This window comes from Moschus berezovskii, chromosome X, assembly GCF_049115385.1.
Source record: "Moschus berezovskii isolate FMDL1 chromosome X, NW_MosBer_1.0, whole genome shotgun sequence".
Lineage (NCBI taxonomy): Eukaryota > Metazoa > Chordata > Mammalia > Artiodactyla > Moschidae > Moschus > Moschus berezovskii.
In genome coordinates this window covers 69,845,393-69,867,994 of record NC_142488.1, presented here as the reverse complement: position 1 = coordinate 69,867,994, position 22,602 = coordinate 69,845,393, and the positions used below count along the sequence as shown (strand labels likewise).

The window sequence follows — 22,602 nt, the reverse complement described above, 5'->3', positions numbered from 1 at the left end:
TGGCCTGTGAAACCACCTGTTCTAGGGTTTTCTGTTTGAGAGCTGTTTGATTACTGATTCAGTCTGTTTATTTGTTATTGATCTGTTCAGATTTTCTGTTTATTCCTGCTTCAATGTTGGTAGGTTATGTGTTTCTAGAAATTTATCCATTTCTTCTAGCTTATGTAAATGTTGGCAACTAATTGTTCATTGTAGTCTCTGATGAACCTCTGTGTTGGGTTGGCCAAAAAGTGCTATCAATTTTTTTCCCCATAAGATGGTTCTTCAGTTCAGTTCAGTTCAGTTCAGTCGCTCAGTTGTCTCCGACTCTTAGCGACCCCATGAACCACAGCACGCCAGGCCTCCCTGTCCATCACCAACTCCCGGAGTTCACTCAAACTCATGTCCATCGAGTCGGTGATGCCATCCAGCCATCTCATTCTCTGTCGTCCCCATCTCCTCCTACCCCCAATCGCTCCCAGCATCAGTGTCTTTTCCAGTGAGTCAACTCGTCGCATGAGGTGGCCAAAGTATTGGAGTTTCAGTTTTAGCATCAGTCCTTCAAATGAACACCCAGGATTGATCTCCTTTAGAATGGACTGATTGGATCTCCTTGCAGTCCAAGGGACTCTCAAGAGTCTTCTCCAGCACCACAGTTCAAAACCATCCATTCTTCGGTGATCAGCTTTCTTCACAGTCCAACTCTCACATCCATACATGACCACGGGAAAAACCATAGCCTTGACTAGACGGACCTTTGTTGGCAAAGTAATGTCTCTGCTTTTTAATATGCTATCTAGGCTTGTCATAACTTTCCTTCCAAGGAGTAAGCGTCTTTTAATGTCATGGCTGCAATCAGCATCTGCAGTGATTTTGGAGCCCAAAAAAATAAAGTCTGACACTTTTTCCACTGTTTCCCCATCTATTTCCCAAGAAGTGATAGGACCAGATGCCATGATCTTTGTTTTCTGAATGTTGAGCTTCAAGCCAACCTTTTCACTCTCCTCTTTCACTTTCATCAAGAGACTTTTGAGTTCCTCTTCACTTTCTGCCATAAGGGTGGTGTCATCTGCATATCTGAGGTTACTGATATTTTTCCTGGCAATCTTGATTCCAGATTGTGTTTCTTCCAGCCCAGCTTTCCTCATGATGTACTCTGCATTTAAGTTAAATAAGCAGGGTGACAATATACAACCTTGACGTACTCCTTTTCCTATTTGGAACCAGTCTGTTTTTCCATGTCCAGTTCTAACTGTTGCTTCCTGACCTGCATACAGGTTTCTCAAGAGGCAGGTCAGGTGGTCTGGTATTCCCATCTCTTTCAGAATTTTCCACAGTTTATTGTGATCCACACAGTCAAAGGCCTTGGCATAGTCAGTGAAGCAGAAATAGATGTTTTTCTGGAACTCTCTTGCTTTCTCCATAATCCAGCGGATGTTGGCAATTTGATCTCTGGTGCCTCTGCCTTTTCTAAAACCTGTTTGAACATCTGGAAGTTCACGATTCACATATTGCTGAAGCCTAGCTTGGAGAATTTTGAACATGACTTTACTAGCATGTGAGATGAGTGCAATTGTGCGGTAGTTTGAGCATTCTTTGGCATTGCCTTTCTTTGGGATTGGAATGAAGACTGACCTTTTCCAGTCCTGTGGCCATTGCTGAGTTTTCCAAATTTGCTGGCTTATTGAGTGTAGCACTTTCACAGCATCATCCTTCAGGATTTGAAATAGCTCAATTGGAATTCCATCACCTCCACTACCTTTGTTTATCGTGATGCTTTCTAAGATGGTTCTTAGTTGTCTTTAAGTTTATTTGCAGCAGTTTTGTTAGATTGTATTGTGTATAATGATGCTGTCATATCAGCGTGCATTATAAAAAACTTACCAAAAATTGGTGAATTTTTGTGTAGCCATTTTAATATTGAAACTGAAGAAAAAAAGCAATATTTTGGCATATGGTGTTTTATTATTTCAAGAAAGGTAAAAATGAAACTTAAACACACAAAAAAAGATTTGTGCAGTATATTGAGAAGGTGCTGTGACTGATCAAATGTGTCAAAAGGGATTTGTGAAATTTTGTCCTGAGTATTTTTCTCACTGCATGATGTTCCATGGTTGCAGAGACGAGTCAAAAGTGATAATGATCAAATTGAGACATTAATTGAGAACAGTCAATGTTATACCACATAGGAAATAGTTGACATACTCAGAATATCCAAATCAAGTGTTGAAAATCATTTACACCAGCTTGGTAAATTAATCACTTTGATGTTTGTGTTCCACATAAATTCAGTGAAAAAAACTTTCTTGACCATATTTCCGCATGTTATTCTCTTCTGAAACATAACAGAAAAGTTCTGTTTTTTAAAAGAAATTGTGACAGATGATGAAAAGTGGATACTGTATAATAATATAGAATGGAAGAGAGTGTGGGTCAAATGAAATAAACTACCAGCAACCAGACCAAAGGTTGGTTTTATCCAAAGAAAGTGATGTTGTGCATATAGTGGGATTGGAAGGGAGTCCTCTACCATGAGCACCTTCTGGAAAACCAAATATTAATTCCAACAAGTACTGCTCCCATTTAGACTGTGGAAAGCAGCACTTGATGAAAAGCGTCTGGAATTAGTCAGCAGAAAATGCATAATCTTTCACCAGGCTTATGCAAGACCACATGTTTCTTTGATGACCAGCCAAAAACTGTTATGGCTTGGCTGAGAAGTTCTGATTGATCTGCCATATTGATCAGACATTGAACCTTTGGATTTCCATTTATATCAATCTTGACAAAATTCTCTTAATGGAAAAAAATCCAATTCCTTGGAAGACTGTTAAAAGGCACCTGGAATAGTTCTTTGCTTAAAAATATAAAGTTTTATGAAGATGGAATTATGAAGTTGCCTGAAAAATGGCAGACGGTAGTGGAACAAAACAGTGATACACTGTGCAATCAAGTTCTTGGTGAAAATGAAAAAAAAAAATGTGTCTTTAATCCAAAATTGAAGGAACTTTTTGGTCAACCAAGTATTTCTGCAGTATCATTTGTAATGTCTCTTTCATTGCTAGTATTATTTGAGTCTTCTCTTTTTTTTCTTAGTCTAGCTACAGTTATCAATTTTATTTATCTTTTTGAAGAACCAGCTCTTAGTTTTGTTGGACCTTCCTACTGTTTTTCTTGTCTGTTTCACTTATTTTCCCTCTGATCTCTTATTTCCATCCTTCTGCTGTTGTTCTTTCTAGTTTCTTGAAGTGATGTTGTCTAGTCCCAATTGTTCTGATTTTTTGATACATTCTGCATCGTCTCATAGGGTTTGGTATGTTTCCATTTTCACTTATTTACATATAGTTTTTTTTTTTTATTTCCTTTTGGTTTTTTCCTTTTACAATTGGTTGTTCAGAAGTGTGTTGTTTAGTTTTCACGTTTGTAGACTTTCCAGCTTTCCTCTTTTTGTTGATTTGTAGTTTTATACCATTATGGTTAGAAAAGATAGTCAAAATGATTTCAGTCTTCTTAAATTTGCTAGGACTTGTTTTGTGTCCTGTCATATGATCTTCTAAGGAACAAGTGTCCTTTTTAATAGTCTTTTCCTTTAAGCTGTATACTAAAGTGGTTAACGTACCATTCTAATATCGAATTATAGTTTTCTAACTCTGTCCATTTTTAACCTTTACCAGAGTGTTTCATATGTTATCATCTTGTTTTTCAGTGTTGTTTTTTTTTCCCCCTCAGCTTGAAGAACTCCTTTTAGCATATCTTTTCAAAGCAAGTGTACTGTTGTTGAACTCCTTCAGCTTTTGTTTGCCTTCAGTTCAGTTCAGTGCCTTAGAAATCCTTTATTTCTCCTTCACTTTTGAAGGATAACTTAGCTGGGTAAAGTATTCTTGGCTGGCAATTTTTGTTTTTTAATAATTTGAATATATCATTCCACACTCTCCTGACCTATAGAGTTTCTGCTGAAAAATCTGTTGATAGCCTAATAGGATTTCCTTTGTAGATTATCTTTTTTCCTTTTGCTGCCTTTAATATTCTTTCTTTATCATTGATTTCTGAAATTTTCATTATAATGTGTCTTACAGAAGGTCTTTTTGATTTGTGGTAATAGGGTTTTCTATTAGCTTCATGTGCTTGCATGTCTTTCCCCATGATTGCAGTGTTCTCGGCTGTTATTGTCCAGTTGGTTTTTTATCAAAGGGGAGAGAAAAAAAAGAAAAAAAACTCAACTGCTACAATGCCGACACTAATCCCCTAGTGCATTTTACATTTGGATTCTTTTACTGGGCCGGCTCCCCCGAGCCATAAGCCAGCCATTTGCTCTCCTCCATCTCTCAGAGCTCTCCGCTGTGCCACCCCGCTGCACCTGCATGACCCCACCCCGCCCCACGTGCGGGCTCGCATTCCAATTCCCACCAGGCCTCCAGCCCACAGCTTCAGCCCGTGCCTTCCCGGTCCAGCGGAGAGCCCACGGCGCAAGCACCATGGTCTTCTATTCCTTTTTCAAGTCCCTTGTCGGCAAGGATGTGGTCGTGGAACTCAGAATGACCTGAGCATCTGTGGAACCCTCCATTCTGTGGATCAGTATCTCAACATCAAACTAACTGACATCAGTGTCACAGACCCTGAGAAATACCTTCACATGTTATCAGTGAAGAACTGCTTTATCCGGGGCTCATTGATTCTCTATGTGCAGTTGCCAACAGATGAAGTCGACACACAGTTGCTACAAGATGCAGCAAGGAAGGAGGCCCTGCAGCAGAAGGAGTGATAGTTCCTCCTCCCTTCCCCTCCTTCCATTGGTGATCCTTAACATCATGTCCCCGGAGAAGGCAATGGCAACCCACTCCAGTACTCTTGCCTGGAAAATCCCATGGGCGGAGGAGCCTGGTAGGCTGCAGTCCATGGGGTCGCTAAGAGCCTGACACGACTGAGCGACTTCACTTTCACGCATTGGAGAAGGAAATGGCAGCCCACTCCAGTACTCTTGCCTGGAGAATCCTAGGGACGGGGGAGCCTGGTGGGCTGCTGTCGTTGGGGTCGTACAGAGTGGGAAACGACTGAAGTGACTTAGCATTGATAGCTGTATCCTCTCAAGGAATCATGTTTACTATGAGATTTAAAAGAAATTCTCATTTTATTTATTTTTAAAGAAATGTTCATTTTAACTCAACATTTTTATTAAGTATGTAAAAATATGAAACCTTAAAGTTAGTATAAGATAAATATTTTATGCTTTATTACTAATTTTTCCCAATTTTAAAATTATTTGCTACTTTGTAGTCTTTGTCTGCTGTTATGTGATTGTTTCAGCATGTTTTAGTGGAGGTTTCCTAATCTTTTTTTTTTTGTTTTTTGGTCTAATAATATTCTATTTTTCATGTATGGAGGTAATATAAGGAAATGTACTTTGAGGTTTGTTTTTTTTTTTTTCCCCCACAGAATTTGTGCATTTTCAATTGCAATGATCCTTCTCTTTCTTCCTGCTTACTGACCTAGGTGCTTTGATATGATTGACTGGATTTAGGAGAACAGACTGTGTTGTCTTGAACAATTGTAGAAATAAGCTGATGTACTAATTAAAGTTTTCTTGATACAACCACCCTGTAATAAGTCCTTGGTATGGATTTGCTGTCCTTGTTATTGATTCTTCTAATGATTTTTAGTTCTTTTTTTTTACCATTTAGTAATTGAAGGTCTAGTACTGACCTTTGAAGTCAAGGTAATAAATAATACATGTTGTGTTACACTCAACAAATGTTCGAAAATATGCACACTTTTTTCTAACAGAATTTTACCAGTTATTGATACTTTTTAATTTTTTTCATATGAAATGAGATGGATGGATCACTTAATGGAGAGGACAGTGAAGAAAAAAGTAACATAAGAAGCACATCTTTATAAAAAATTGAGGCTGTCACAGCATGAAGAAGTTCAAGCTATTATTGAAGACTAGATGAAAAAATTCAGTGTGATTCTAACTTTATTAATTTGGAATACAGTGTTCTGTATTGTAATTTTGAAACAAATAGAACTTGATTACATGAAATGGTGCATTAATATCCAACATACAGTAGAATATTATATGCTTTGCATTATGAGATTTTTCTTTTTTCAAAGGCCATTATTATTCATTTCTCAATGTAACTAAATAGCATTTAAAATGTTAATAGAATATAATGACAGATTTCAGGAGAACATTTATGTGAATTTTATTCAGTTTTAATTAATTCCTTAATATGTTCCTCATAAAATTTGAGGCTTCTTAGGGGATTACTGTGTCCTTGTATTCTCTCCCTTTTACTCTTCATTACCACTTCTAACTGATGTTGAGAAAGCACAGTATATTAAGCCAAAATAAGTTTAAGTTACTGTTTTTTAGTGACACTAGTAAAGTTACCTGTAAGAAAATTACCCAATGATATGATTAAGTATACCAAGTATAAAATGAGGAAAAGACCTATAAAGCAGAAAGTGACCAGTAATTCACAATAGAAAACATTTAAGTTAGGCAGGATATTTTTAAATATTGGATATAATGCAAGAGTGAACTAGAAATTTTAACATAAAGAGATTCAAAACTTGAAATAGTATTAGTGCTTAAAATGTGATGAGTGGCTATATTTGGTCCTAAACAAACATATCTATTGGGAAGGTGAGGCATAGTTCAGTTCAGTTCAGTCACCCAGCCGTGTCTGACTCTTTGTGACCCCATGAATCACAGCACGCTGGGTCTCCCTGTCCATAAGAGGCATAGTAGTGCAAGTTAACTGTATTTACAAATCCATGGACCAAAATTTGGCTGTACTACAGTGGGTAGAAATTGAGTGATAAATTTATACAGGATTATATTACAGACTGGGCAGTATGAATGATGCTTTCCTAGTAGAGAGGTAAAAAATCAGGATATCTAGATCAAACTAAAAATGAATGTCCCCATTCCTCCCAACTCCAATTTAGTTATTATGTTGAGGCATTTAAAACTACTACTTCTGTTTGCAGAAAATGATTTCATATTAACAATTTCATATGGTTAATCCATGTAAGAATATCCCCAAAACACATTTAAAGTTCCATTTAGCATATAGGGAAGGAATTTATGATTTGTTAAAAAGGAATAGATGGGATAAGTTAAGTACTAAAGTTTTAAGTGTTGGGAATAATTATATTTTGCTTTAGTCTTCTCTATCCAATAGAAAGATTTCTAAACTGTAAAGGGTAGAGCTAGCATGGTGAAAAAAAACCTCAAGATATATGAGTGAGTACCTGGCTACTTTGAGTTCCAAATGAATTAAGTCCTGGTATACTGAACTAGTTTAGGTTTTCTTTGTGCAATCAGAGTAGACAAAAGAAATGGGAATACCCAATGAACAGGAATTGAAAAGGCAACAAAGAATAGATCTTGAAATTATTGATTGGTGAATTTAGCGTAAACTCCAAGAAATTTTAGACAGGCTTATTTAATAACTGTGTACTTTTATTTTTTTAATTTTAACTTTTCATTGGAGTATAATTGCTTTACCATGTTGTGTTTCTTCTGTACAACAAAGTGAATCAGCTGTATGTATACATATATCCCCTCCCTTTTGAACCTCCCTCCTACCTCCCCCATCCTACCCATCTAAGTCATCAAAGAGCACTGAGCTGAGCTCCCTGTACTTTATAGCAGGTTCCCACGGTAGTGTATATGTCAATCTTAATCTCCCAATTTGTCCCACATTCCCCTTCTGCCTCTCTGTCCCCATGTCCATTCTCAATGTCTGTGTCTCTATTCCTGCCCTGGAAATAGGTTCTGCGGAAGACCTAAATAGACCTCTCTCCAAAGAAGACATACAGATGGCCAAGAGTCACACGAAAAGATGCTCAACATCACTAATTATTAGAGAAATGCAAATCAAAACTACAATGAGGTATCACCTCACATCGGTCAGAATGACCATCATCAAAAATAACTACAAACAATAAATGCTGGAGAGAATATGGAGAAAAGGGAACCCTCTTGTACTGTTGGTGGGAACGTAAATTGTGGAGAACAGTATGAAGGTTCCTTAAAAAACTAAAAGTAGAACTATATATGACCCAGCAATCCCACTTTTGGGCATATACCCTTGAATAAAACATAATTCAAAATGATATATGTACTCCAATGTTCATTGCAGCACTATTTACAATAGCCAGGACATGGAAACCACCAAAATGTCCAATGACAGATGAATGGATAAAGAAGATACACATAAATACAGTGGAATATTACTCAACCATAAAAAAGAATGAATTTGGGGCTTTTATAGAGATGTGATTGGACCTAGAGTCTGTCATACAGAGTGAAGTAAGTCAGAAAGAGAAAAAAACAAATATCATATATTAATGCATATATGTGAAATCTAGAAAAATGGTACATATGTGTACTTTAAGGAGGTTGTCACTGGAACTCAAATATGTATACTAAAAAGGAATGTCAAACTAACTAATCTGGCTAATAGGTAGTATAAGGCAGCTGTTTTAGAAATCTAATGTAGTAGAGGTGTAGCTGGAAATAATCCCCTGTATTCTGCACTGATTAGACCACCAGGATATTTTGCTCAATTCTTACTGTTTTAAGAGGCTCAGACATTGATGAACTAGGTATTTCCCAGAAAAAAAAAAAAGCAAACACAGTAGTTTTTATGGTGAAAGTGTTTTTTCTGTAGGGAATGATAGGAAAGAAAGGTGTTTGTAAATTATTGCTGTGAGTAATGTAAAGGGGGACCTCACATGTTGAGAGACACAATTAAGGTGCAAATGATAGTGATGTTTAAATATTTCATGAATTACCATATAGCAAAGGGATTTGACTTGTCTGTTATGTGTAGCTCTCAAGGGCTAAGCTCAGAGGAGGCAATGGCAAACCACTCCAGTACTCTTGCCTGGAAAATCCCATGGATGGAGCAGCCTGGTAGGCTGCAGTCCGTGGGGTCGCTAAGGGTCGGACACGACTGAGTGACTTTACTTTCACTTTTCACTTTCACACATTGGAGAAGGAAATGGCAACCAACTCCAGTGTTCTTGCCTGGAGAATCCCAGGGACAGGGGAGCCTGGTGGGCTTCCGTCTAGGGGTTCACACAGAGTCGGATACGACTGAAGTGACTTAGCAGCAGCAGCATCAAGGGCTAAGCTATTATTCTCTGGAAGTTATGGGGAAAGCAATTGAGTTCAGTTAAAGATAGACTCTCTCTAAAATTAGAGCAATTTTTGAGAAATAATAATCTCTTCTTTATTAGAAGTGTATAGGAAGAGTCTGAAAAGCCTTCAAACAGATATGTTATAGAAAGGGTAATTTGGTGGGGAGAGAATTTGGAGTAGAATTGGTAGTTCCCTGATGGGGCATAGTATCAGCATCACTTGCAGAGCTTATTAAAAAAACATGTTGAGAGCTATATATATTTCTGTAGATAATTTCATTAAAATATCTTTTTCATTCCTATAGTTGAGTAACGGAGAAGGCAATGGCAAGCCACTCCAGTACTCTTGCCTGGAAAATCCCATGGATGGAGGAGCCTGGTGGGCTGCAGTCCATGGGGTCGCTAGGGGTCGGACACGACTGAGTGACTTAACTTTCACTTTTCACTTTCACACATTGGAGAAGGAAATGGCAACCCACTCCAGTGTTCTTGCCTGGAGAATCCCAGGGACAGGGGAGCCTGGTGGACTTCCATCTATGGGGTCACACAGAGTTGGACACGACTGAAGTGACTTAGCAGCAGCAGCATAGTTGAGTAAATGATTAAAGCTTTTGCCCAGTAAAATAATGTAAATTCCACAAGGATAGGGATCTTGTTTGACTTATAAGTTGTATTTCCTGCATCTATCAGAGTGCTTAGCTCATAGTAGGTTGTGAACAAATATGTTTTAAGAAATATAGCAATAACTTTATTTGTAGCTGTTTATTAATTTTTATGACTTAATAAGTTTATAAATACATAGAGTAAGTCTTATCTTGTTATTACTTGAATCTTTAAGCATTTTGGTCTCTTACTGAGTTAGTTCATATATCATTTTTTTAGAGAACAGTTTGGAAGCTTATTCTACAAAAATTTAAAGAAAAAATTTAGGAGACATAATGGATTCTGAATATAATATTTTGTACTTAAATGCATTTTATGCATATGTATATTTGACTAATTTGTCAACATTTTATTTTGACATCAAAGATGTTTCAAAAATTCTTAATATATTTTAAGACAAAGTTGGCATGTTCACATCACTACTCAAGAGAAAATACTCTGTGGTTGATTGTTCGAACCTGACTATAACCATCTTAGCTCCCTAGAATGAAAGGTGTCCTATTTAATGTGTGCTATTTTTCAAAGGTTGCCAAATCCTTTAAAACAGTGGATGAAGAAGCAGACATTTTGTTCTGACTAAAATTATGTTGCTTGATTGCCTTGTTCTTACTAGTGTTTTGAATGTTGTAATCTCACTTTTTTGAGAGCTAAATTCGTTAGTAAAGAGAGGTTGAGATAACATTTACTTTTATAGTGTTTTTAAAAATGCTTTAATCAAGGTAATTAATTATATATACTGAAACTGTTACCTGATTTTGAAATATTGTAGATATTAGAAGACTAAATATTGAGAATGTGATAATGAATACTGGATATATTGGTATAGAGTTTCTGGGAATTTTTTTATTTGTAGCTGTTTCTCATTAATACATCATTTTACTTTGTTAGAGTGGAAGTTTAAATTGCTCATCTCTTATCTTGTGCTTATAATAGAAGAAGCAGCAATATAGTGTTTTAATCATAACTGCCAATACCTTTATCTAAAGACCTCCTGCCATTTTGACCTTTTCTGAAATTTTTGTCACCAACAAAGGCAGGATTACATTTTTTTCCTTCCAGATTGAGTTGGTGTAGTGTATTCTTGGTTATCAAGATACTCATAGCTTTGGGACTTTGGAATGGTAAATATTTATGATGTGTGAAACAGCATGATACTTAACTGTAAGATCTTAATTACATAAAAATGGATGCTTAGTTGTGAAAATAGAAAAATGAGACCTAGAAGACACATCAAATGGTAAACTACTTGTGATTATGAATGACTTTGTTTTTTGCTTCTTGTGTTTTTTGGTTTCCTAATATGTAATGTTAACTTTTAAGAAATAAATGTTATTTCAAAAACCTTACAAAAAGAATCAATGTGTTCAAATAGTGCATTTAATAGACATTTATTTTTAAAGATTTTTAAAATTTGATATATACCTTTTTTTTTATTTTTGACTGCTTTATTTTTAGTTGACATATAATTGATTTACAATATTAGTTGCAGATATATAATTGATTCAAAATTTTTATTGATTGTACTGCATTTATAGTTAATATAAAATATTGGTGATATTTCCCTGTGCTGTACAATATATATCCTTGTGGCTTGTATACATTGTAGTTTGTATCTCTTAATCTCCTATCCCTAAGTTGCCCTTACCCCCTTTTCTCTCTTCATTGGTAACCGCTAGTTTGGTTACTGATGGCCTATTCATATTTTTCTGTTTCCTCCTAGTTTAATCTTAGGAGTTTGTACATTTCTAGGAATTTGTCCATTTCTTCTAGGTTGTCCATATTATTGGCATATAGTTTTTCATAGTAATCTTGATAGAGACATTTAAATACAACACAGTAATAATTGTGTGTGTGTTTCCCTTTATTTTATTATTACTTTTGAGGAAAGGAACTTTGAGCATCCTTCTCCCCCAAAGGAGCTATATATATTCATGCTAGAAGAATGAGATTCACTTCTTTCAAGTAAAATACTCAACGATTGGTCAAAAGTGAACTCCTTTTAATTGTACTTTTATAGTCATTTATCAGCCATTACAAATTTCAGAAAATGTTCTTGATAAAATGCTCTTTAACGATGTGAGAAAAACAAAAAGCATCAGTGCTGAAAAATAGTGGCTAAATGGAGAATACATGCAGAAGAGTGTTGACAGAACTCCTTATTGAATATAGAGCCTAAGACCTGTTGACATTACCAAATGTCTGAGAAAAATGTACAAACATCATTTCATGTGATTATATATATATCATTTTATGTATAAAAAAGATTGCTGAGTTAAGAAGCAAGGAATATTTGATGATTATGCTGTCGAATATGCAATATACCTTATATTGGAATTTTCTGAATAGCTGTTAGTGGACTACAGAACCTAATGGAAAACTTGTGTTTAAGATAAAAATGTATGTTAAAAGAGTGTTAGTGAAAGTGAAAGTCACTCAGTTGCGTCCAACTCTTTGCGACCCCGTGGACTGTAGCCTGCCAGGCTCCTCTGTCCATAGAGTTCTCCAGGCAAGAATACTGGCGTGGGTAGCTGTTCCTTTCTCCAGGGGATCTTTCCAACTTAGGGATTGAACTGAGGGCTCCTGCAATGCAGTCATATTCTTACCATCTGAGCCACCAGGGAAGCCCATAGAAGAGCGTTTAAATGAAACTTAAAAAAAAAATCTACACTTTTATCACAAAGTAGTTGGTTTCATTTTTCTTTTTCCTTCTAGTGTTTATGCACATACATATGTATCTTTATATAATTTAAGTCATCATATATTTAGAAGTTCATATTTTTTCCTTTGTAGTTCATAATTGTTCCACACTGAGGTAGTTTCCAATTTTAATTATTAATTTTTATAGAATAGTTTATCATATATTGTGTAATTCTGATTCTTTCTCCATCTGATTTTCTGGTTTATACTTCATGTTGATGTTGTTGCTTTTAGTACTTAAACATCAAATAGATTTTTATCCAGGGGCAATTTTTTTCCCCCAGAGATGTTTGGCAATGTCTGGGGATGTTTTTGCACATCACAAGTTTTTGGTGATAGGGTGTTAATAGCCTCTGTTGGGTAGAGGCCAGGTATGCTGCTAAACATTGTACAATAGACAGATAGCCCCCTACAACAAAGATTCACCAGTCTCAAAGTTCCTTAGTCCAGTAGTTCCAAGGTTGAGAAATCCTTCCTTAAAGTAATACACCTTTTCTTCTATTTACTTACAAAATATGAATGTAGAAAAGCAAAGCAGAAGTAATGGCTGATTATTTCAAGGAACTCAGAGCAGTAAGAAATATTTGACTAGAGAAGGAAGATAACTTCTATAATTTTCAGACTTTAATGCCTACTCTTCCCAACTTAGAGTTGTGGATATTTCTAGAATTTGGGATGGGAAGCTACTGCCAAAAAGGAATCTTCTTACATGGTACTGATGGTTATGGATTTTCTACCATTATTTACTTAGCATCTTGATATAAATACTCAGATCTCTAATGTGTTCTTATGTTTTGCATTCAAAGTTGGATTTTGCTATTCATCATTCATTTTTTATCATTTTGTCAATTTAAGGTGACTGTTAAGGTGACCTCTGCCTGAAAAATGTTTGAGATGTTGAAAGGTTTTTTATTTTTATTTGTGGCATGGTTCTAATTGTATTAATCACAGTTCTTGCCTTAATTTTGCCTTGCTTCAACATAAAGGTATTATCTATACTGTTATTTATTCAGTATGGTAAAATTTTGCCTTGCCTCAAGATCAGAAGGTTTCTATGTTTTGATTAAAATACAGTTTATGGGATGTGGAATACTGGAGGAATTTCACAGAGCAAGTAGATGCTTGTATATACTTACATAGGGAACAAGATCTTTGTTTTAAGGAAGTGAGAAGATTCCACGAAGTATTTGGAGAATTGTGCAGGTTTATGCTTCATTCTGGCTGCTTTTTAAGAAAATTAGATCACAAAACAAAAAAAGGAGACAGGATCTAAGATGGTCTTGTAGGAGATGAAACCTCAAAAGTTCACTGATAACTAGAGGGGGAGTCTATAGGTTCTGAAACCAGAAATGGGGAAAACCTATAGATAAGTCTAGAAAGCATTGTTACTGAAAACCTATATGGTGTTATAGGCTTCTTCCTCTTTTTACTGTATGAATCTCTTGTAATACTCTTCATAAATTTTTAGGGACAACTGTTTATGGTGTGGATAGGTGTGAGAAGGTAGGACAGGAGTTCATAAAATTTCCTTTATAGTTTTTAAGATGTATTATACTTAACCAAATGCTTTCTTTATTCTAAAATTCCTTCATGTTATAGTAAGATTTATTTATATATTTAAAGTTACAGTTTCTTTGACTATAGTGAACCAAGGAAGGCAAAATGGGATTGTACTTGAGAAACCATAGGAAGGCAAACAGAAAATCAGACTTCTGGGATTTAAAAAAAAAAAAAGTATTCTTAGAGCTTTGTGGTAATGAACTTGAGTTGGTAAAATTGTGAAATGTGTGATGGAATTTAGACTTCTCACAGCATAGAATTGCTGTTGTATGTGTACCCTCTTTTTTTTCATCATAATATTGATGATTTAACTTTAAATGTAGGTTTCGCTTTTAGGTTTTAAGAAGTGAATCTTCTGTTTTATGTTTTTCAGTGAATATCACCTCAGCTAGGCAATTAACCGGATGTAGTCGTTTCAGCCATATTTTCCCTTCAGCTGCTTACCAGCACATTAAGATGCATAAGAGAATTCTGGGTCACTTGTCATCTGTCTACTGTGTAGCATTTGACAGAAGTGGGAGAAGAGTTTTTACAGTGAGTTTAAAATTTATGACACTTGCATATTAGAGATTTACAACAATAGAAGCTAGGCTTCATGACATTGAATTATGCTTTGTAAGCAGTTCTTCCTTTTTAGACACATGAATGCAAGAAAAAAATAAATAGAATTTGAAAATCTTTTCTCTTTTTATGTAAGTAAATGGATGAACTATAATGACTTCTATCATTTGGGAAATCTAATTTTTTTAAAAAATTAAATCATCAGAAGGCCTTATATTCTAGAGGTGGTTAATTTATGTGAATCAAGTTTCATCTGCTTAGTTTGAATTCGTTCTATTTTAGCAAACATTGAAATGCATTTTTCATTTGCCATTTAGCATAATTGTTGCCAGTTCTGCTTAATTAATGACTACATCATCCTTATAGTTGAGTAGTTGAACTACACAGTTAGTAACAAAGATTACATATTGTAATATTGTATATATCTCTGTTTGAATTCAGTACTATTTTTAAAATTGGATTTTTATTAACTAGATCATATTGTATGCTTTTTTGTACAAAATTATAGCACACTAATGTTTCCAAATTAAGGCTTAGTCTCATTGTCTCAGTACTAAGTTACGTAAAAGTGTAGGTAATGGCATAATTTTCTTTTTAAATTCCTATACTAAAACAAAGGAAGTGGTTTGTATTTTGAGAAGTTCGACTTCTTGGAGTTCATTACAGAGTCTTCCATTGCTGTTTTCATGACTTCAAAATGAGTATATGGATGTTGTTGAGGATGAGGATGAGGATGATGATTTTAATTTTTTAATAAACAGATAGCTTATCTACCACATTAGAGTAGAATTGCTTTTTACTATTTTAAAGCTCTTTTGAAATTCTCATGAGGAAGTTCATAATAGTTTCACCAGAGGTTATAACAAAGCCTCATGTTTACTGAGAAATTCATGTAGATTTTAGGTTAAAGTTTTAAGTATTTGTAGAGAAAAAAATATTCAAAATATTCAATCAATTAAGAAAAAAAGACTGTCAGGTGTAAGGAAAGAAATAATGGCAGATATACTTAATTCCACCACACTTAAATGTGAGTTAAAAATGTTTCGAATTGTCAGAATTGGTAGTAACTTTGAGGAGTTCTTCACATATCCCATTATCATTTTAGACTGTCAGTGCTATTATTTGGACATCTTTTATATTTGCTATCAGATCCACATTATATGAAGAAAAGAGACTAAAAAGTAAACACTTAGAAGCAACCTTAATAAAATCCTCACTTTGTTTTTGCTTTTTTTTTTTTTTGACCCCTTTTGAGGGGACAAATTTCTGTTTCATTGAAAATCTTTTGTCCTTTTGTGTTGCTGTAGGGTTCCGATGACTGTTTGGTGAAAATCTGGGCAACAGATGATGGACGCCTTCTTGCTACACTTCGAGGGCACTCTGCTGAAATTTCTGACATGGCTGTTAACTATGAAAATACTCTCATTGCCGCAGGCAGCTGTGATAAAGTTGTAAGAGTGTGGTGTCTTCGAACTTGTGCTCCAGTTGCAGTCCTTCAGGGACATTCAGCTTCTATCACTTCCATACAGGTAAGAAAAATATAAAGATACCTCTAATATATATATAATAAAAATGAGAATTTTCTTGTTTTTTGTTACATTGTTTGGATAATATAAAGAATGGCAACAGAAAAATTTTCATCTCTTAAGGGCTTTGTCCTTATCTTGCAGACAGGTATTTTTAAGTTCCTTTTTCATATAAATCTGTTCCATTTAGAAACAAGTAAAACAGTTATTGAAAAGGTTTTTCAAGTACAGTGTAAAACGTCTTATCTATCTCATTCGTATTTGTGAACAAGGGACAAGACTTGGAATGGCCTTAAGGAACACTGATACCGTTTAGGCAGGATATAAATAGGTTCTAACTTGAATATTGGCATACTTTTTGTTAATATTTAAGGCAAAATGTTTGTCAGTTCAGATTTTGTGTGTGTGTAGTTTAATATTAGGAAAATTTTTATTCTTATTTTCAGTAATTTCTTACTTCAACTTGATGTTTGACATATTAAATATTTGTCTATATAGTATTTTTACCAGACGTTGTTAATGAAAGTCCTGGATACTCCCCAAAGAATTTTGTTTTCTTCTTTGTGTTGACAGCAAAACAGAGGAATCCTTTTGACACTTTTAGTTTGGTCAGGGAGACCACTTTTGTGGATGAAATAATTACTCCCATTTAATTTTCTTTGTTCTTTAGTCACTAATAAGTATGCCAGGCAATTTTTGTTATTAATATTTAAATAATATATCACCTGTTTATAAAGCACTAGCAAGAACTGGGTTCAATGTATATTGGATTTGAAAATTTATACATCAAATTTTTGACTGGTTGAAATTATCTATTGGATTTTGTTTTGGGATATTACTAGTTACTTATGTTCTCACCATACTCTCTGACAGACTATTTGTGAAATTTGGAGATAGTCTCATACAACATGAAAAATATGAATATTTGTTACTACTGAAAATGTTTATGGAACTGTTTTGCTCCATCATAGTTTCATTTGCTAGTTTCTGTTTCATTTTGTTTGTGTGTGTAAGTGCCCTAGAAATCCATGGACCTCTTTTGTTTTTGTATTTTGTGTTGTTTTTGTGTGGACCTCTTTTCTATAACATTCTTTCCCTTAGTGATTGCATCAAGTTTCATGGCTTTAAATTTCATCTGTAAGCTGATGACTCCAAATGTGTACTTCCATCTTGGGGCCTGTCTTTTAGCTCCATACTTGAACATTCACTTACCTAGTTGGCATCATCACATGAATGTTTGCAAGGCATCTTAAACTCAACATCTTCAAAATTGAACCCCTGTCTTCCTTCCTCAGATTTACTCCTTCCAAACCTTTTCCCATATAAACAAATGACAACTTCATCCTTCCAGTTGCTCAGAGTAGTCATCCCTGACTTTTTGTTTCTTATATTGCATATCTAACTTGTTAGCAAATCATGTTGACTCCCTCAAAATATATCCAGAATCTGAACAAATTATCATGACCTTTGTCATTACTACCGTATTTCAAACCACCATCATTTGTGACCTATATTATTGAAACAGACTTCTAACTGATCTTCCTGTTTCTTCCCGTCTCTCTTTCCTGCCCGAGTCTAGCCTCTGCATAGATGCATAAGTGATTTTAAGATGGAGGTTTAAAAAAAGGAAATTAAATCATGTCACTTGTGCTCAGAACCTTTCAGTTCAGTTCAGTTCAGTCGCTCAGTCGTGTCCGACTCTTCGCGACCCCATGAATCACAGCACGCCAGGCCTCCCTGTCTATCACCAACTCCCAGAGTTCACTCAAACTCATGTCCATTGAGTCAGTGATGCCATCCAGCTATCTCATTCTCTGTTGTCCCCGTCTCCTCCTGCCCCCAACCTTTCCCAACATCAGAGTCTTTTCCAGTGAGTCAACTCGTCGCATGAGGTGGCCAAAGTATTGGAGTTTCAGCTTTAGCATCAGTCCTTCCAATGAACACCCAGGATCAATCTCCTTTAGAATGGACTGGTTGGATCTCCTTGCAGTCCAAGGGACTCTCAAGAGTCTTCTCCAGCACCACAGTTCAAAAGCATCAATTCTGCAGTGATCAGCTTTCTTCACAGTCCAACTCTCACATCCATACATGACCATGGGAAAAACCATAGCCTTGAGTAGACCTTTAATAGCCTCCCAACTCAGAGTTAAAGCTGAAAGTTTTACAGTGACCCATAAAACCTGACATTCTCAGCCCCTTGCTCTCTCTGACCATATCTTCTACTGCATGTACTCATTCTGCTTTAGATGCTTCTTTAAACCACACTAGCTACTCCCCTGCCCTTGCTTTTTCTGTTTTATGTCTCTGAAATGGTCCTCTTTGGATCGTCATATGACTCATTCCCTTACTCTCTTTTTTTAAAATTTATTTACTTTAATTGGAGACTAATTACATTATTGTATTGGTTTTGCCATACATTGACATGAATCTGCCTTACTTTCTAAATGAAGGAAATGCCTGTCAGTTTTCCCAGAGAGACCTTCTTTGACTACATTACTATTTTAAAATTGTAAATCATTACCCCTACCAGCACTCTTTCATTTTTGTTCATGGTAATAATCATCATTTAGCATGCATTCTATATGCTTTATTCTTTGCTAATTGTCTCTATTAACATTGTAGTATATTATTATTTTTTCAGTTTCTTTCTTTTTTAAATAAAATTGAAGTAAAATGGTATGGTGTTAATAGTGGTTGCCTCTAGATAGTGGGATTATGAATAGTTTTTGCTCTGTTTTTCTATATTTCCTAGCTTTTTTCAATAACTATGTATTAAAATTGTAATTGTAATGTAATAAAAATCATATTCAGAAATGCACATGTGTTTTTAATTTTATAATCTTAAACATGATTTCTCATTTAAAAACAACCCCATAATGGGGCTTCCCTGGTAGTCCAGTGGTTGGGAGTCTGCCTGTCAATGCAGGGAACATGAGTTCAGTCCTTGGTCCCAGAAGATCCCACATTCTGTAGGGCAGCTAAGCCCAGGTTCCACAACTACTGAGTCCACGCTCTAGAACCTGCAAGCTGCAACTACTGAAACCCGCATGCCTAGATCCTATAAGGGAAGCCACTATGATGAGAAACCTATGCACCATAACGAAGAGTAGTCCCCACTTGCTGCAACTAGAGAAAGTCCATGGGTAGTAATGACCCAGTGAAGCCAAAAATAATAAATAAATTAATTAAAAGCACATTAAATACAAAAATAGATACATTTATGGACTGAATTCCCCTTTGTGATTGAAAAGGTTAAAGTATAATGAGGATAATAAAGGTTTTAGTATTTCTTCAAACTTAATCAGTTCAGTTCAGTTCAGTCACTCAGTTGGTCCGACTCTTTGCGACCCCATGAACCACAGCACACCAGGCCTCCCTGTCCATCACCAACTCCCGGAGTCCACCCAAACCCATGTCCATCGAAGCGATGATGCCATCCAACTATCTCATTCTCTGTCGTTCCCTTCTCCTCCTGCCCTCAATCTTTCCCAGCATCAGGGTCTTTTCCAATGAGTCAGCTCTTCGCATCAGGTGGCCAAATTATTGGAGTTTCAGCTTCAACATCAGTCTTTCCAATAAACACCCAGGACTGATCTCCTTTAGGATGGATTGGTTGGATCTCCTTGCAGTCCAAGGGACTCTCAAGAGTCTTCTCCAACACTACAGTTCAAAAGCATCAATTCTTTGGTGCTCAGCTTTCTTCACAGTCCAACTCTCACATCCATACATGACTACTGGAAAAACCATAGCCTTGACTAGACGGACCTTTGTTGGCAAAGTAATGTCTCTGCTTTTTAACATGCTATGTAGGTTGGTGATAACTTTCCTTCCAAGGAGTAAGCGTCTTTTAATTTCATGGCTGCAATCACCATCTCTAGTGATTTTGGAACCCAGAAAAATAAAGTCAACCACCGTTTCCCCATCTGTTTCCCATGAAGTGATGGGACCAGATGCCATGATCTTAGTTTTCTGAATGTTGAGCTTTAAGGCAACTTTTTCACTCTCCTCTTTCACTTTCATCAAGAGGCTCTTTAGTTCTTCTTCACTTTCTGCCATAAGGGTGGTGTCATCTGCATATTTTATTGTCTCATTCCTGTAGATCCTAGACCAGCATATTTACTAGCCAGATATGGCTTTGCAAACCATATAGCCTCTATTGCAAACTAAGCTATTTTACTTTAATGCCTTGGAGAAGGAAATGGCAACCCACTCCAGTGTTCTTCTTGCCTGGAGAATCCCAGGTTCGGGGGAGCCTGGTGGGCTGCCATCTATGGGGTCGCACAGAGTTGGACATGACTGAAGCAACTTAGCAGCAGCAGCAACTACTTTCTGTTGCAGTGCAAAGCAACCATAACCAATTTAAGATGACTGTGTACCAATAAAGCTTTATTTACAGAAACAGGTAAGCTGGATTTGGTGTGTGGGCTATAATTTGGAGGCTTCTGCTATAGATTGTGAATTAAGCTTTCTGATGGAAGCTTCTGTAGCTCAGAAATGAATATATAAGTGTACTACCTGAACACTGGTTTCTTTACTGTTCATCAGCTCTTAATGGATAATATTAATTGGTATTTTTTGTTTGATTTAAGCTTTGTAGCCTTTAGAAGTTCTGTGCTTCCAAACAAGAAAACTAAATAAATGACTTCTAATATCTATAATGATTATTTGGTTTTGATTTAAGTTTAAAATTTAGTCAAGTCATATTCATCTTGATCCTTAATCTTCATCTCAGTGGAAGATATTCATTATGTTTATTTGAAATTTTTATTTTTTTAAATTATTTATTTGGCCATGCTGCATGGCTTATAGGATCTTAGTTACCCAAGCAAAAATTGAACCTAGGATACGGCAGTGAAAGCACTGAGTCCTAACCACTGGACTGCCAAGAAATTCCCTATTTGGGATTTTTAAAACTCATGGGCATGCTCAAGACCCTGGTTTGATTTTCAGTCTTCCTGTGTCCCAGACATCAAGAGTGCAGTTAACTTTTCCCTTATTTTCTTCTGAGGATGTGTAAAATACTGAGAGTTAGAGCTTGAGAATTCTAGGTGACTAAGACCATCTGTGGTTTATCTAGGATAGTAGTCATCCTTCAAATTGGCAACTCAATTTATATTTTTAAATCTGTTTTTCCACAATGGTACATACAGACATTTGACTTATGTTATCCATGTACATGAAAAATGATTTAGATTTAAAAATGCCAAAGTTTCCATTGTACTTCATTGAAGTTAAGAGTTATAAAATGTTAAAACCCAAATACTTGTAACTTCCTAGTTACTGATTTTTAGATTTTCTTTTGATGCCTTTTTCGGGTGAACTATAAAAATTTTATGTTGTCGTATAAGTATGTATTCAGTAGATTTATAATGGTTTAACTAGTAATGACTTTGTGTTTTCACCATTAAAAGCAGTGAAATAATAATCTTTAAGTGTTATGTTGAATAATTTTTAAATAATTGTCTTTAGGACTAAAATATTTCATCCTAAATGAAATGACTGAGTTTTCTCTACAGTTTTTTGATATTTTAATTTTTTAATAAGATATCCATTAATCTAGGAAATTTAAATAACTAATTTCTTGAAACTGAAATTAAGTTGGAACATGAAATGTTTCTATTTTAATTAGAATTTTTTTTCCAGTTTTGTCCATCAACTAAAGGCACAACCAGATACCTCACTTCTACTGGTGCTGATGGAACAATCTGTTTCTGGCAATGGCATGTGAAAACAATGAAGTTTAAGTAAGTTTAGAATTTGGTTAAAAATTTTATGAAAAGGATGTTCATTTTTCTTATCATCTTGAGAGATTCTTTTTTTTTTAATTTTTATTGGAGGCTAATTATTTTACAATATTTTATTGGTTGGTTTTGCCATACATTGACATGAATCCTCCCCAGGTGTACATTAGTTCCCCCTCCTGAACCCCCCTCCCACCTCCCTCCTCCCCTTGTCCTCCCTGTGGGTCATCCCCGCATACCAGCCCCGAGCATCCTGTAACATGCATCGACCCTGAACTGGCGATTCGTTTCACATATGATAATATACATGTTTATGTATTAAATATGTGAATTATGTGTGCATGGTTGTGTGTGTACACATCTATACTGACTTCAATTGGATGTTAGAGATTTTAGAGTAAATTTTTTATGAAACCAATGTTGAAGAGACTATACACAAAATTTTGATAAGGAGTATTTGTTTCATTTCTTACTGTGGTAAGAACACCTTGAACTTTTCTTCATAATGGTAGTAACATGGTAACTTATTTGTAAAGCTAAAATAGCAACACTGATAGTATAAATTATGTTTGTAAGTTTAAATGCATTTTTAACTTCAAATATGGAAATAGTACCTATTGACTACTTCAGTTTTGTGGTTTCTATAATATTGATGATAAATCTGTCAATGTCTAGCAGTGTGCTAAAGTATGTTTGTAAGTTTAAATGCATTTTTAACTTCA

General features: G+C 35.4%; 1 protein-coding gene and 1 pseudogene across 4 annotated transcripts in view; both read left to right on the top strand.

Annotated features, from left to right (window-relative positions):
- BRWD3 (bromodomain and WD repeat domain containing 3) overlaps positions 1-22,602 on the top strand; it is a 165,964-nt gene that overhangs the window by 45,191 nt on the left and 98,171 nt on the right. For 2 of the 4 annotated variants that reach the window (XM_055393949.2, XM_055393953.2), the window contains exons 7-9: positions 14,426-14,586; positions 15,921-16,142; positions 21,783-21,883. In XM_055393949.2, coding sequence (XP_055249924.2) covers positions 14,426-14,586; positions 15,921-16,142; positions 21,783-21,883 — 484 coding nt within the window. Of the gene's footprint in view, positions 1-7,947; positions 8,300-14,425; positions 14,587-15,920; positions 16,143-21,782; positions 21,884-22,602 lie in introns of those variants that run through there. The other 2 variants (XM_055393950.2, XM_088834049.1) reach the window with 2 other exon arrangements.
- LOC129535265 (U6 snRNA-associated Sm-like protein LSm2 pseudogene) lies at positions 1,854-7,706 on the top strand (annotated as a pseudogene).